Below are 17,556 nucleotides of genomic sequence, written 5' to 3'. Positions count from 1 at the left end.
ATGACTGAACACCTCTAAGTCAGAATCCCCCCTAAATGAAATGATACCACAGTGCCAAGGAGCCTCGTTGGGCCCCGGATAGCTGGGCTGGTCCCCCGGAAGCTGGCCCCAGTATGGAGGGCTGTCCATTTCAGGAGTGGAGCAAGTTTGCGGAGAACCTGGTGCTAAATCATTCGTAGACAACCTGATTCCGAGTCGAGGTTTCATACGTAGCAGAGAAGCTGCCTCACTGCTATCTATTGAAAGTCAGCCCTCGACACACGCTTTTGAGATTTTCTAAAAATATATATTAAAATATATTGTTTCTGTTGCATGCATAAAGCTATGTAATGTAACAGAATGTTTAGGTTCTTAGTGGATGGGTTCTTTTTTAATATCAAAAGTGCTTGCTTTTTCCAGAAACCCATGTGAGTCTTTCATTAAAAAAATAAGGCCTTATATGCAAATAAATGACACTAATACATTACTAACAATAGTGTGTGTGTGTGTGTGTGTGTGTGTGTGTGTGTGAAAATGTGTTTAAAATTATTTCTGGAGATAAATATGGACTTTTGTTTTGCACAGGAAATGACAATCCAATCCCACCCCATTCCATGTAAATATCTGGAAAGCAATATACTGCTCAGAAATATAACCTCTACACATAATATCACCACATTAAAACAGTGGATTAATGAGGCATGCCACATTATCAATAGGATGGCTACACCCTACATCGCTGGAGACATTATACTGGATGCACCACCTGCCATCTGCTGGGAAGTAGCAGCCTGTAACGAAAGGACCAAGGCAGTGACATCTTCAGCCCATCCTCTGTTCGGATATCAACCAGCAAGCCAATGACTTAAATCAAGAAAAAGCTTCCTAAGATCTGCAGAGATACTCGCAGGAACACCTCAGCAAGCGAGAGTTCAAATGTTAATTGTTCTAAGATATCCCTTTTCTTAGGCAAAGTATTGTGGAATGACTTGCTCTTGAAAATGCAATATGGATTCATTTGTTTTACAAAAGATTTGGACCTGCCAGAGATGAAATCAGCTAGAATTGTTTATAATATAGATTAACAGAGCTGTCAACATTTCTGGACTTTTTTCATGAGAGCATAGATTTAGAGACTACTGTCATAAGTGCATCTAATTTTACCACAAAAAAACTGGGAAATTATTGACTCAAGTATAAGCCGAAGGTGGGAAATTTCAGAAATAAAAATAGATACCAAAACATTACATTAATTGAGGCATCAGTAGGTTAAATGTTTTTGAATATTTACATCAAGCTCTAATTTAAGATGACTGTCTAACTCTGATCAAATCATTATTCTCATCTTCTTCAATGTAAATGTGCTTATGTATCCTTTTAATAATAATGGAGTAAAATAATACATGTAATAATAAATAGAGTAGAATGATAAATGTAATAATAAGATCAGAGTGAAAAAATAAATGTATTATTATTATTATTATTATTAATAATAATAATAATAATAATAATAATAGAGTAAAATAAATGTAATAGTAGCAACAATAATAGAGTACAATAATAAATGTAATAATAATAGAGTAAAATAATAAATGTAATAATACCCATAATAATAGAGAAAATAAGAAATGTACTATATATTCTCGAGTATAAGCTGACCCAATTATAAGCCAACCATGATCCTTACCCGAGTATAAGCCGAGGGGGGCTTTTCTAGTCCTAAAAAAAGGGCTGAAAAACTAGGCTTATACTCGAGTATATACTGTGTGTGTGTGCGTATATATATATATATATATATATATATATATATATATATTCTATTGACGCAATGTGGTGTAATGTTTTCAGGGTTGAACTATGACTCTGAATTTAGAATCTTCGGTCAGCTGTGGAATCCAGTTGATTACAATGGCCAGATCACACACACACACAGCTTTAGAAAACCTCATGATAGGTTGACCTTAGGGTCTCCATAAGTAGGAAATGACTTGAAGCTGTACGACAAAGGTATAGGATCGACTGGGTGGATTCTTTGTTAGATATCTACTACAGCTTCAGCTCATAATCACATGTGCAATCTAGTTTTATTTTATTAGACAGTATGAAAGAATTTTATTAACAGATTCCGTTTAGAACTAAGAGATTGTTGGAAGCCAGAACTACAAGATTTGAGAGATTATTGGGGGAGAAGCAGCTGTCTGTAGAGAGATAGCCATTATTTTCCAGTTACTGGGAACTGTATTTCTCCATTTTCGTTTTCTAACCAAAAACCCTGCAAATAGAAGAACAGAAAAAAAATCAAAGCTATGTTAATTCAGGTTGAACATTCTTTATCCAGAATTCTGAAATCTGAAATACTGACACCTTTACTTTCTGGTAGCTCAATAAACGCAACATAACAGCCTTCTTTTCTTCATTCTCTCCCTCTCCTTCTCTCTCTTACTCTCCTGCAACGGTGGCACACACATCCCCTGAGCATGTGCAGTTGCAATTTTCCCTGCATGTCTCTCGGACCTTATTTTAGATCTCCTGACCCACCAGTGGGTCATGGGGGATCTTGTTGAAGGCCTTACTGAAATCCAGATATGTTACATTGTTAGTACTATTGGCATGAAACATGTTACAGTTACAGAATACATTTACCAGTGTTAGCCCACCAAGTTTCAGAACATTTCACTCATGCACGGATTTTTCGGGAATGTTCAGTTTTGACAAACATTTTTTTAAAAAAAACAAAAAACTGCAAGAGCGATCTCCCTGAATGTTCTATACAATGATGTAAGATAATAGGAGATCATTTCCTCCAAGTTTCGGAAATATTCATACATCTACCGATTTTTGGGATTTTTTTAAAAAGTTTTGACAAAAACTTTTATTTAAAGCCACAACAGGTATCTCACAGAATGTCTCTCATATTAACCAATAGAACTTCAATGTAAGGATTTCTTTCCAAGCCCAGCACTGATTTACTTACTTGTTCTGAAGTATCAGTCAGTCTTCCTCTTTGCAGATTAAACAATTTATTGGAACTCTGGCTGCTGCTCAGAGGGAAAACTCTTTCCTCTATCCTACTTGGCACTTTCTGATGCTTAGCAGAACTCCGGGAAATGTAGTTTAGGGCAGGGCCTTTTGAATTCTCTGCCATAGGGCTCCTCGCCTTCCCAAACTACATTTCCCAGAATTCTGTGCTCTCTCAATCTCTTTCACTCAGTTTGTCCCACCCTGCTGCTTTGCTCTCCTCATGGCGAGAGGCCACTAATTTAAAAAGGAATAGCAGCCTTTTTGGTTTCTTCTTGCTTGTGCTGAAAATGAAACTGACTTTGATAGGTTTCCAAGCATTATAGAATTCAAACGAAAAAGTATTGGATGAGTTTTGATTCTTAAGTTTATATACAAAACTTAAAAATTAAATACAACTTATTAATTAGGAATGAAATTATGGATAGCCCTGCTACATACACTACTTCTATATTTGTTACTTACTTTTTACAGCATAATGTCCAAGTGCTGCATTTTCCAATGGGAGCAAAAGGAAATCTACAGGAACCACCAATAGGAAAAACACAGAAGCCTCCTTCACGTTCACATTCTTGCTTATTGGTAATCTTATTGGTAAATCCTGCAAAAGCAAAAAACAAAACAAAACAATAAACGGGGGGGGGGGTATGAGAAGTAGTCTGTCAAATTAGTTCGTGATATCCATGGAAGTCAAAATTTGTTCAGAAATAGCTTTTTATTCTCAAATCTCTACCCTACAAGTGGTAACTCTGAACCTTCCATCCTATTGCTAGTTCCAGCTGGAGCAAACCAAAGAAAGTCTTTACGATGTATTGGTTTGTAGGGATGTGCAAAGCTTCAGCAGTCCATTGCATTATTTGGAGATTTTTTATGGCTCGTTAATACGAATAGCTGAATTACTAATTAGACTGGGACCCTTCCAAAGCATTAAAAATTGAAACAAATGCCTCAGAAATGTTTCAGAGAAATTAGTAAAGATTTGTTGTTTTGTAGACTTTCAAAAAAAAAAACCTTTCCATTTTTTTTCAATGTAACATACTTCATAATTGTCTGGGGTGGGAGAGGGCGAAGGGGCTGATATGATTGACAATGGCAGCTGCATGTTGTTGTTTTTTTCCATGTCAGCCAATCAGAGGAAGTGCAAGAAGAAAATTAATCACATGGCTTTCTGCAAAGCTGGTCTCCTCCCCTCACCATCTGTGTTCCTAAATCTTTGTGGAGTTAGTAGGAGAGTAGTGCTTAAATTGAATAAATTCTTAAAAATCAGTGGATAGCATAACTGTTCTGAAACTTGGCAGATTTTCTGCCCTACTCATGTTGTCGCACTGTGCCACAATTTTAGGGGACATCTCTTGTAGTTTTTTTTTATTTTTTATTTTTTAAATTGAAAACACTTTGACAAATTCCTAGAAATCAGTAGATCAATGGTTCTTAACCTGGGGTCCCCAGATGTTTTGGGCCTACAACTCCCAGAACTCCTAACAGCTGGTAAACTGGCTGGGATTTCTGGGAATTGTAGGCCAAAAACATCTGAGGACCCCAGGTTGAGAACCACTGCAGTAGATGAACAAATCTTTTTGAAACTTTGTAGGATTGGTGCCCTGGTTATGTTGTCTCATTGTGCAGAAATCCAAGGGGATATCTTGTAGTTATGTGTGTACATGTAAAAATTTCAAAAAATGTTCCTAAAACTCCATGGATGATTGACATGTTCTGAAAATTGGCAGGCTTAAAGTCATACATGTTGCCTACAATTTTCATCCTGATGGTCATAAAAATAACAGAGAAATGAGCCTCAAAATGTTCCCCATCGTTGCTAGTGGGATAATTCCTAATGAAACAATTACAAAGCTTCAGAGATTCAGATTACTAATCAGAACAAGACCTCTCTGAATCTTTACGAAGTGAAGCAGAAGCCATCCAAATCTGTGAAATGAATTGCTAATTGGATTTCAGCCACTTTGCACATCTCTATTTGTTTGAATGTTAGACTGTAGTTCTGGAGACCATGGTTTGATTTCTTGCTTGACTATGGAAACTCACTGGGAGACTGTGGATGAGACCAACACTCTCAGTCCCTGAAAATCCTATGATGGGTTTGCCTTAGGATGAGCATAAGTTGGTCCCAACTCAAAGACATGCAAAAAAAAATCAACCATTTTATTCTTAGATCCCTTTATTTACTATTGTCAACTGCCTTTGAATCAATTTTGACTTATGATTACCCCTTAAGTGGGAGTTACCTTATCTTCACTGAACAAATCTGTTGTTAGTTCTCACTAGAATAAGCCCAATGAGTCAGTTGAGTTTGTCTTCATATTGACTTATCAGTCAACTGTTATTCAGTAAGTCTATTCTAATTAGGACTTTTGTGTTTGTATAGAGAAGGACTTCCCAAAGGATGCCATCCATATTATCCACCAGATTTGGGTGTATTAATTCTGCACTCTGAAAGAGCATTACTTACCTGAATCTGGAAGAAGCACCAAAACAAGGACAAAAAGGAAAAGATAACGTGTCTTCATAGTTCTGGAAAGCAAGGAAGATGCTTTAACAGGGTCTTTCTTCTTTCAATGAAGGATAGCAAGCATGAGATGAGACAGAAAATCTCTGTTTTTATATCACCATGAAGGATCATTTGGCACTGATGCAATGCTATATCCTCTTACTAAAAATCTGATGCTTTAGGCAAACATTTCATCATCCCTTTGGGCTTATTGGTCAACTCGGAAATGTGAAAATATGCTTCTTTGTTGGCTGAAGGCAATTTTACCTCTATCTGCTTGGTAGTATACAGAGAACCAGAATTTGTCAATAGCAGTAGCTTTCATGACCACCTGCAGGGAAACATATTTTGAGTGGCTCTACACAGATTGATAATGCTGGGACAATCCAGCGTCTTGGATACTGGATCAACTCTGTATGGCAGCCAGATTGCGACTTTCTGAACCTCCTTAGACATGGCAAGGAAGCCTGATTTCTCAACCATGATGAACATGGTTCAACATTAGTCAGCAGCCATCCTACAGCACTCCCTCACAGCACTCCCTGTTACCAGCTGTGGCATCCCACCCCAACCTATGTTTTCATGGGCTCTCTGGCTGACTTCAGCCAAAGCACCATGTCACTAAGGAGGCTGGGAGTGTAGGTAAAACCCATCTTTGCCTTTTCCATGCTGCTCAGCAAGTGAGTGCTCTGGCTGGCAAGAGAAGGTGGGTGGTCTGTTGTAACAGCTATCCTGTATCACTGAGTCACTTGAGCCCAGGAAATGTGGGATAGAATCATAGAATCATAGAATAGTGGAGTTGGAAGAGACCTCATGAGCCATCCAGTCCAACCCCCTGCTAAGAAGCAGGAAATCGCATTCAAATCACCCCCGACAGATGGCCATCCAGCCTCTGCTTAAAAGCCTCCAAAGAAGGAGCCTCCACCATGGCCCGGGGCAGAGAGTTCCACTGTCGAACAGCCCTCACAGTGAGGAAGTTCTTCCTGATGTTCAGGTGGAATCTCCTTTCCTGTAGTTTGAAGCCATTGTTCCGTGTCCTAGTCTGCAGGGCAGCAGAAAACAAGCTTGCTCCCTCCTCCCTATGGCTTCCCCTCACATATTTGTACATGGCTATCATGTCTCCTCTCAGCCTTCTCTTTTGCAGGCTAAACATGCCCAGCTCTTTAAGCCGCTCCTCATAGGGCTTGTTCTCCAGACCTTTAATCATTTTAGTTGCCCTCCTCTGGACGCTTTCCAGCTTGTCAACATCTCCTTTCAATTGTGGTGCCCAAAATTGGACGCAGTGTGATTCCAGGTGTGGTCTGACCAAGGCAGAATAGAGAGGGAGCATGACTTCCTTGGATCTAGACGCTATTCCCCTATTGATGCAGGCCAGAATCCCGTTGGCTTTTTTAGCTGCCACATCACATCGTTGGCTCATGTTTAACTTGTTGTCCATGAGGACTCCAAGGTCCTTTTCGCACACACTGCTGTCAAGCCAAGCAAGGATGTCAGTCAAGACAGGAAATTTCCTGTCAAGTTCCTGTCTTGGACTGCTCCAACTGGAGCAGGATTTGAGTTTTCTGTCATAACACATGGAAAAAATGTATTAAGACTTATTAAGGTGCCCCAGTTTAAGCTCTATGTCTTTGGATAACAACCACCGCAAGGCTGATCCATACACACATTGACCTGAGTGGACAGTGTAGCTTTTCTCTTTGTTAGACTATTTCAACATCCTTCTCACCTATCCAAGGAATAGTTAACCACTCACTTGGGGGCTAAAGCATCCCTTACTGGTGCTACTTCAGAATATCCATCCTTTTTTGTCATCTTTGTGCTAATTTTCCAATTAAAATGTTATTTTATACAGGAATTTCTTGCTTATTTCACAGAGGGGTCTACATATCCTGACATCTTTGTGATGTAAACTAATACTTTTAGGAATGTTTTTCCAACTCTTATTTTTTCCATGAATTATCTCTAGACCTCTAGTTTAGAGCACTGGTACTGACTGGACTCCCCACAGAAGTGTGTAGCAGATTACTCTGGGACAGTATGATGGATACTGGGACAGTATGATGGATACTCTGGGACAGTATGATGGGGCCGGGCTGTGGCGCAGGCTGGTTAACAGCTGCTTGAATAAATCACTCTGACAATGAGGTCATGAGTTCGAGGCCAGCCCATGGCAGGGTGAGCACCCGTCAATTAAATATAAAATATAGCCCCTGCTCATTGCTGACCTAGCAACCCGAAAAATAGTTGCATCAAGTAGGAAAATAAGGTACCACTTATAAAAGTGGGGAGGCAAGTTTAACTAATTTACAACGTTGGAATGAGGAAGTGAGGAAATGCCATCAGAGTGGATGATGAAGCAGCTGCTCCCCCCTGTGGCCAGAATCAAACACCCCCTCAGGAGAAGGTTAAATTGCCTCTGCGTCTGTCTGTCTGTCTGTCTTTGTCTCAGTTTGATGTGTTTATGGGCATTGAATGTTTGCCCTATATGTACAGAATGTGATCCGCCCTGAGTCCCCTTCGGGGTGAGAACGGCGGAATATAAATACTGTAAATAAATAAATAAATAAATAAATAATGGATATGGTTGAACTCCTTTGCAAAACTGGAGCCCCATCAGTGTGTGGGACTATGGAACCAATTTAGATGAATCTCAAATCCAACTGCTTTTTGTGGGAATCTGTCTGATTAGAATGAGTATCCAAAATCATCTTGAGTAAAAGATATATATAATATTCCAAACAAAGAAGGGGACTCTGTGGCATTTACAACATTATAGCAATGGCAGCACTGAAGAATTTGGAAGTGAAATCAGTCTTGATACTATATGTATATAAATGAAATAACAGGCGAGAAGATTTGACTACATCACCAAAATAACCCAGCTGCAATTCAGATGATTCATTCCCGGAACTGCTCTGGATTCACCCTATTAGTGCAACTGCTACCTATAATATACTTTACTTAAATTGTATTGCTCTCCACACTCCAAAATTGAATCATCAATATTTTGAATGGTTTACTCAAAAGTATGTTGTTTACTCCTGCATCATAAAAAGGAAGATCTCTCAGCAACTCGTCAACTCAGCAACTTGTCTTAAAGCCAGCCCAATCTAGATTGTATGCTATAGGAAAGAAGGTGGATAAATTAAGAGCAAAGTCCTTTGAGCAGTGGAAAGAGAAAACTTCCAAGCCACACAATCAAAGAAATGAGTGGTGCTTGAAAAGTCATTCATTCCAACCTGTGTCAATGTAGGAAATCCCCTGAAACCACATTCTTTGTAAGTAGTCTCTAGCCTCTGGATAAAAGCCTCTGAGACGCCATAATTTGCTTATGAAATCTGTTCAAGAGGAATCCCCCTGCTCAACAACTACCAGGAAGTTATTCTAATCTTGAAATATCCTTTACTGAATCTCTTTCTACCAAAGCCACCTGCAACAGGAAATAAATGTACTTGAAATAAATAGAAATATATTGACAAATTGAAAATTTGTTGGCAAAATTAAGCTTGATGGTACTGTGGTATTGCTTGCAAGAAGGGATTTCATGACAATACATTTCCCCAAGGAAGAGCTGTAGGATAATTTTGTGATAAATGCCTAAACAGAAGTTGTACCAAAAAGATGTGAACAAGGGGATGCATTAAGCCATGGCCTTGATGCAGGCTCTACTTGAGTCCCATCCAGGAGATAGGGCGGTATATAAATAAATTTATTATTATTATTATTATTATTATTATTATTATTATTATTATTATTATTATTGTTGTTGTTGTTATTATTATTATTATTATTATTATTATTATTATTATTATTATTATTATTTATTTGCTCAATAAGTCCAAATGAATGGCTGTGACTCCATTCCTGATAAGATATTATGAATGTTGTACCTGAGTTCAATTCAACTTTATATGGTTGTAAGTAATTTGCCCCCTGTGATGCAGTGGATTAAACCGCTGAGCTGCTGAACTTGCTGACTGAAAGATCAGCAGTTCGAATCCGGGGAGTGGGGTGAGCTCCCACTGTTAGCCCCAACTTCTGCCAAGCTAGCAGTTTGAAAAAAATGCAAAAGTGAGTAGATCTATAGGTAGTGCTCCAGTGGGAAGGTAATGGTGTTCCATGCAGTCATGTCGGCCACATGACCTTGGAGGTGTCTACAGACAACGCTGGCTCTTCGGCTTAGAAATGGAGATGAGCACCAACCCCCAGAGTCGGACATGACTAGACCTAATGTCAGGGGAAAACCTTACCTTTACCTAAATTGGTTTACAATGACATACTTCCAAAATGGATGCAAGTCAACATTTTCTTTAAAAAAAGCAAGTGATAAAAAGAGACACCAGTGATAAAGATTGTTTGTTTTTAATGCACAGAGGAATGATCTTACAACTGACAAAACCAGATGTCTTCAGTATACATGTTCTGTTCTATCTAGAGGCTTACATCCAAGGAAAATGGCTTTGTATCCCAGTCTATGTATCATCGTTCACTGTCTTTTTCAGAAATTTATGGCGAACGAGGCCTAGAGAAAGAAAGAAAATTCAAGTTCAGATAGTGAAAGGTCAGTGTCCAGCTTTGCTGGTCAAATAAGAAAATCAAATCTCAAGTTTGCATAAAATAATTCTTCCCATGCAGGGTTACTACATCTCTTAATTTGAATGACAATGGGCACATCTACATGGCCTACTGAAATCAGAGCCTATTCAAAGTAGCAATACTCTGGCCCAGCTCCAGAGGTGGTTACATTGCCCATCTCTGTCCTGCTGCAGCAATGTTGGTCTCAGCTCATGTAGACAGTGGACCAGTTTGAAATGGAGCTGGTTCACACTACTACTACTACTACTACTACTACTAATAATAATAATAATAATAATAATTTTATGTCTTAGCCACTACTCCTAGTGGCTCGAGGCAGGTTACAGAATAATTAAAACACATAAACATTGTAAAAAGACTACAAATACACATATTACTGCTTTACCCACCCTCAATATGAGCGTGGGAGAGGGCTTTTCTCCTTTCTTGCAAAGGGAGAGAAGAAATAGTCCTGTCCGGGACTTGTTATGGGCAGGGCCAGCAAGGAAAGCTTCCCGCTTTACTTTCAGAGTTTGTCGATCACCCCCCACCCACCCTTTAATAGTGTACTTCAAGGGTCGCCAATTGAGACTGGGTAGGAATTATCTCCCCTACATTCTAGGGGTGGGGAAGTCCATCTACCCTACACTGTTTAATCTATGGAAAATTGCATGAGTGGGTTCTAAATAGGCTCACATGCGGGAAAGCAGGGATTGGTGACATTTCGGCATGCACCTGAGGCACCCCTTTGTGGTGTAGGCCATGAATGGGAGCCCTCACCTGTGATTAAATGAATTGAGGTGAGCGTGAACAGTAGTGGCCTTGGCAAGGAGAGTTTCTATCTCAATATCCTCTGGAATTGGGACTGAATTTTCCATCTGCGTCCCTGAACGGTCAACATGGAAGCAACAGTTGGTTGCAGCCGGGGACCATGGTGTCTCACCCATATTTGATGAGGAGTAGGTCTTGGATGACCACTGCTTCAGTTTCATTACACACACCAAGTTCATGCCCTTAAATTGGTTGGCAGTTCACACAAGAATTGATTGGTAACATATAATAAATGTTGCCCATAATTCAACCCACTATTTTGTGTTGTCTCGTTATTTCGCTGGTTGGGGAGCAAAAATGTATTTCTATAAACACTACATATTAAAACTTATTTCTATAAAATACATGTTAAAATACACAAAGCAGAAATTAAACAAAGGATACACATTTAAAATTCATGCTTAAAGACTGGCTGAGTAAGCCTGCCAGAAGGGTGGATTGTATGGGAGAAGATGATCCTTTAGGTAACCTGGACCCAAACCATGTAGGGCTTTAAAGGTCAAACCAACACTTTGTACTTTGTGTTGTCGAAGGCTTTCATGGCCGGGATCACAGGGTTGTTGTATGTCTTTCGGGCTGTGTGGCCATGTTCCAGAAGTATTCTCTCCTGACGTTTCACCCACATCTATGGCAGGCATTCTCAGAGGTTGTGTGGTATGGATAAACTAAGTAAGGAAAGAAAGAATATTTATCTGTGTAGAGTCCAGGGTGTGGCAAGAGTCCTTTGTCACTGGGAAGTCAGCATTAATGTTTCAGTTAATCACCCTAATTAGCATTGGAAAGGTTTTGTCTCTTGCCTGGAGGCATCCTTTGTTCAGTCATTAGCTGCCCTCTGCCCTCAGAGTGTTGTTTCCAATCTACTGTTCTGATTTTTGAGTTTTTTTTTTAATACTGGTAGCCAGATTTTGTTCATTTTCATGGTTTCTTCCTTTCTGTTGAAGTTGTCCACATGCTTGTGGATTTCATTGGCTTCTCTGTGTAGTCTGACATGATAGTTGTTGGAATGGTCAAGCATTTCTGTGTTCTCAAATAATATACTGTCCACCAGCCTGGACACAGTATATTGAACAAAATGAACAAAATCTGGCTACCAGTATTAAAAAACTGAACATTAATGCTGGCTTCCCAGTGACAAAGGACTCTTGCCACACCCTGGATTCTACACAGATATATATTCTTTCTTTTCCTTTCTTAGTTTATCCATGCCTCACAACCTCTGAGGATGCCTGCCATAGATGTGGGCGAAACATCAGGAGAGAATACTTCTGGAACATGGCCACACAGCCCGAAAGACATACAACAACACTTTGTACTTTGCCCAGAAACTAATTGATAGCCAGTGGAGTGACTTTAGCATAGGTGTAATATGCTCACTCCTAAATGTTCCTGTAACCAGTCTGGCTACCATACTTTGAACCAACAGGAGTTTCCAAACTTGGTACAAGGGTAATCCAATATAAAGCACATTGCAAAAGTCCAACTTTGAGGTTACCAGCGTATGCACTACCATCTTCAGGTCTTCCAAATCTAGGAAGGGGAGCAGCTGGTGTATCAGTTGAAGCTGGTTTTAAGCATTCCTGACCATTGCATCTACCTGGGCTGACATCTGGAGAGACGGAACTAGGAGCCCTTTTCCCAAGCTGTGAACACAGTCTTTCAGGGGGAGTGTAACCCCGTCCAGGGCTGGTTGAAACACCCCAATTGCCAGATTAGGACCCTTGATGGCAATCATCTCTGTTTGTATGGATTCAGTTTCAGTTTTTTTCCCTCATCCAGCCCATTACTTCCTCCAGGCACTAACCCCAGAATGTGGGACTACTCTGATGTTATGCTGGAATCCAGAACATTTCCTGATTTCTTCTAATGCAAGATGAAAGCAGGTTACTCAGGGTGCATCGACCTTGCAGAATTAATTCAGTTTAATTGCCATGGCTCAATGCTATGGGATCCTAGGAGATGTGGTTTGACAAAGCATTTAGCCTTTTCTAGTGTCTCACCAAACTACAACTCCCAGGATAGCACTGAGCTATGGTAGCTAACAGGTTTTATAACACCTTACAGACCCTGTATGTCAAAGAGCAACTTCTGGCCCATTTGCAGGATATAGGGACCATATAGACAAGTCCAATGTTGCATAAAAATAAGTTTTCACACACAGGGTTATGCTTTAAAGCATACCTTTATTTAAATGACAATGCTGAGCATATAAACCAAGACATGGATTTACCATCTACAACCTTTCTGCAACCATGACACTGTGCACTGGACAAAAAGTCCAATCACTTTTGTCAGGGGAACCTGCTTCATTTTCCACATGGCAGTCATTCAGGTATTTAAATATGGCTCCAGGCAAAACATACACAGTTCCATAAACTGCTTTTCATAGGACATGGTTTCCATTTTCTCAATATCTTTTTTGACCAGTGGTGGCCAAAACTGAATACAATGCACTAACTAAAATGTGATCAAAGCATGATAGAATGGGGCTAACCTATAAATCTCATATGATATAGGTCCAGACTATCTGAAGGACAATATTTCCCTTTGTAAACCCATTACATCTCCAAGATTATCTGAGGAGGCCCTTCTCTCAGTTTCACAAACATCTCAGATTCATTTGTTGAAAACAAGAAAGAGGACCTTCTTGTTTGCTTCTCCCCAAAATTTGGAACTCTCACACTAAGGAGCCCAGGAGGGCTACATCCTTGTACTTCCTCCACTAGTAAACTACAGTGTGTAGGATGGGCTTTTAATAATTTGTTGTGTTTTTTTTAATAGTTTCATTGAAATTAATTTTAATGTTCATTCAGTTATTTTTATAGTTGAAATATTTTATTGAAGTTTTTGAATATTGTTTTTAAATATGTTGTTAGTTGCCTTGATTTCCATTACTGAAAGAAAGGCAGGATAAAAATGAACACAATTATCATCATCATCATTATCATCATCATTGTAATCACATACTTCCCTTGATGTGCTCCTGATGATGCAGCCTCATTTTTGATAGGATATATTATTCTTGCATGGTAAGGAGTTCGACTGGATGGACCTTGTGGTATCTTCCAACTATATGATTTTATGATTTATTCTGAATCTGGTGCCATGACTTACCATTTACAGCACTTCATAGTCCCTCCTTGGCAGGTTCCAGCTTCGACAGAAAGGCCTCTGCATGGAACAGGCTGACAAGATCCACCACCTCTACCACAAGCAATCGTGTCATCATGTGGCCCTTGAGCATTTCCTACAGGTAAACAATATCCAATTATGAGAATGATTTGTTGCTGTGTGCCTAAAGTTATTTCTGATTTATGGTGATTCTAACGTAACTCCATCTTCGAATTTCCTTGGCAAGATTTGTTTAGAAGGCATTTGTCATTGTCTTCCTCTGCCCAAGTCACCTAATGGGTTTCCACGACTAAGGCCTCATTTACATTGCTAGATAAAATCCAGATTATCTGGTTTGAACTGGATTATATTAGTTCAAACTGCCATATAATCCAGTTCAAAGCAGATAATCTGGATTTTATCCAGCAGTGTAGATGAGACCTAAGTGGAAATTCAACCTTATTACCCAAAGATGTAGACCAATATTTAAACCACTCTATCATATTGGATGAAGAAAACCTTGGGAATGTCTGTGGGCCCTTCCAGACAGGCCCAAAACACAGGGCCTTTCTTGGTTTTATGTGAGGCATCCAAATGATGTCTCAAATAAAAGTGAATTAATCTGGAGAAAACTGGAATTTCCCAGTTTGTGCTTGATCAGTAAAATACCTGGAAAAATCCGGACCTTGAGCTTAAGACCGGATCTTTCCAGGTGAGGGCCCTTTGGGAATTGACTCTCGGTAATTCTGGTTCTTTGAGCTCTAAGAGCCTGAAGGAGCAAGATGGATCCCACCCCCTCCAACCATCTTTGGTTGACCCAGGATGGCATCTACATCTAGCCACTCCCAAGGGAAAGCTCAGGGTTTGGGCTGAGTGTGGGGACAAAATCTCGGGAGGAAATGGGTTAAAATAATGCAGTTCCTTCTGAGATTTTTGCCAGTGTAGAAGAGCTCTATATGATCCTTAAGTCACCTGTACACTCATGGTGACCTCATGAATTTCCCAGTGTTTTCAGTGGCAAGCAGGACTGTAGCCAAGGGGGTGGGTTAAGGATTCAGGCTTTTTTTTTTTTAAACAAACCCCTGGTTTATTAATGAATTTTAACTGATTAACCAAATCCCTTTAAGTGTCAACTGAAGTTTATCATTGGAGCCTGATTTCTAAATTATTTTGCATTATGGAACTACTCTTCATGATTTACTAAAAAAAGGTTTCAAAACCAATTTTTTCTGACTTTGGCTCTGGTGGCAAGGAATACCCTGGCCCCTTCTACACTGCCATATAATACAGGTTATTAAAGAAAATAATCCACACTATATGCTTTGAATTGTATTATCTGAGTCTACACCTCAGTATAATCCAGTTCAAGTCAGATGATCTGGATTTTATATAGTAGTGTAGAAGGGGCCTCAGGCCCTACCATTTAATACAGCCCTGGCTTCAAATTGCAGTGGCCAAACAACAAATGTCCATAAAAGTGTGTGAAAGAAAGCCCTTAATGTGCATCAGTGCTCTATGGATTATATCATTACCATTTGGGCTTCAAACTGGTTCCAGGATTTCCTATGTAATCCTCTACACAGCCAAACCAGTGTAGATGGGGTCAGTGCAGATGTGGTCTCAGATGTTGTTTTGCTAATTCTTTCCTCTAAAATAGAGCCTATGGCCCTTTCTACACTGCTGTATAATCCAGATTATCAAAATAATCCAGATTATCTAATTTGAACAGGATTCTATGGCTACACTGCTATACAATCCAGTTCAAAGCAAATAATCTGGATTTTATATGGCACTGCATGGGTCCTTCCATGCAGCCATATAACCCAGAATATCAGGGCAGAAAATCCCACAATATCTGCTTTGAACTGGGTTAAATAAGTCAACACTGCCATATATCCCAGTTCAAAGCAGATAATGTGGGGTTTTATTCAACTGTGTGGAAGGGACTTATGTCACCTGGAATTAATCACAGCTGGCCCTGCTTAGCTTCCAAGATCATCATCATCATCATCATCATCATCATCATCATCATCATCATCATCATCATCATCATGATATGAAATCCAGCATATCTATCTTGTTTGCTGTGTCATAATAATAATAATAATAATAATAATAATAATAATAATAATAATAATAATAATAATAATAATAATACATTTTATTTATATCCCGCCCCCTCTCCCCAAAGGGACTCAGGGCAGCTCAGAATATACACAGTAACAGTCACAATAAATCAAAAAGGCAAACCTATCCAAGAAGCACAAAATGAAAGAGAAAATCAGCATCACACATCCAAGCACACCTGAAGCTCTGCAGAGATATGTAACTGAAAGCAGTTTGAATTTGGAAAAAAAAAAGAGATGGCTGAAATGCAGAAACATTATCTGGAGTTAAAGATATTACAACATAACAGATCAGAATAGGAAGGGGACTTTTAAAAATTTAACCCAGCTGCGTGGTCAACTATGGGATTCCTTTTCCTTCTAATAGGCTCTACTTATAGAACTGCAAGTAAGAAAATATTAAGAATTTCTAGAAGTGTTTCACAATGAGGAAAGAGATCGCTTTCAAAATGTCAACTCTATAATGTTCTTCCTCAATAAGAAAATGACACGGCTGTACATTTCTTTTGTTGTTATGTTTTGAATTCCTATCTACCTTCTATAATTCTGATATGAAAATTCAACAATGAATGTTGTAAAGAGCAAATAATAGAATCATAGAATCATAGAGTTGGAAGAGACCTCATGGGCCATCTAGTCCAACCTCCTGCTAAGAAGAAGGAAAATCACATTCAAAGCATCCATCTTTTCCTTAGCTGCTGGTGAACATCTGATATGAAAATTCACCACTGTTAGGTGCCACCAAGTTTCAGCAGTTCCTTAGCTGTTAAGGAGATTTGTTCCAGCTTTGTTGGCCTTTCAGAAGCTTTTAGTGAAGCTCTTCTTACCTGGGACAGCTTGGTAGGAAATCAGGAAGATGGCAAAGAGAAGGAATAAGGCCTTCATGGTTAATGCTGAGCGCAGTTCCTTAGAAGAGACAGGAGTCTGAAGCTCAGGTCAAGTAGGACTTAGCAGTCAAGCATGAGGGTATTTATGAGGATAGTAGGGAACACCAAAAAACCAAGGTGATTTTCCACTGTTGATTTCATAGGCCAGGTTAATTCCACCCCCAGCACCCACCCCTCACCTCACTGGGGCACGTTTATGAGTCCCACATTACAAGCAAATTACCAAACTCTTCTTTTGGGATACATCCAAAAGCCAGAGTCTAACAATTATTTAACTTTTTCTTCTTTGGCTCCTGTTGGGATGTTCCTAAATAAAGATTCAGGATTGGTTAGGAAAGGAGGTGGACTCTGAATTGACTTACTGGCTCCTAGACGAAGGGTCATTTTTTTCTGACATCCCTTTCCCAACGTAACAAGAAAGGCACAAAAGGTAATTCTTTCCCCATTATTTGTTTGCCATCCAAAGACACACTGCTATGGTACATCAGGTTCACTTTAGTGGTAATACGTAACAGTATAACTCTGT

General features: G+C 39.4%; 1 protein-coding gene and 1 non-coding gene across 2 annotated transcripts; both read right to left on the bottom strand.

Annotated features, from left to right (window-relative positions):
* Window positions 1-2,044: 2,044 nt before the first annotated feature.
* bd15b (beta-defensin-like protein 15) lies at window positions 2,045-9,185 on the bottom strand. The gene is made up of 3 exons (XR_507156.3): window positions 5,465-9,185; window positions 3,463-3,598; window positions 2,045-2,251 (listed from the first exon to the last, which is right to left on the bottom strand). It is a non-coding gene; the product is annotated as a beta-defensin-like protein 15 (transcript).
* Window positions 9,186-9,849: 664 nt separating this feature from the next.
* Window positions 9,850-17,129, bottom strand: LOC134296041 (gallinacin-9-like). The gene is made up of 3 exons (XM_062969830.1): window positions 16,971-17,129; window positions 14,021-14,153; window positions 9,850-10,025 (listed from the first exon to the last, which is right to left on the bottom strand). Exons 1-3 carry the CDS (start codon window positions 17,026-17,028, stop codon window positions 10,010-10,012), a joined length of 207 nt encoding a protein of 68 aa, XP_062825900.1. The 5' UTR covers window positions 17,029-17,129; the 3' UTR covers window positions 9,850-10,009.
* Between the last annotated feature and the right edge of the window lie 427 nt (window positions 17,130-17,556).

Source organism: Anolis carolinensis, chromosome 1 (genome assembly GCF_035594765.1).
Source record: "Anolis carolinensis isolate JA03-04 chromosome 1, rAnoCar3.1.pri, whole genome shotgun sequence".
Classification (NCBI taxonomy): domain Eukaryota; kingdom Metazoa; phylum Chordata; class Lepidosauria; order Squamata; family Dactyloidae; genus Anolis; species Anolis carolinensis.
This window is presented reverse-complemented; position numbering and strand designations above follow the sequence as displayed.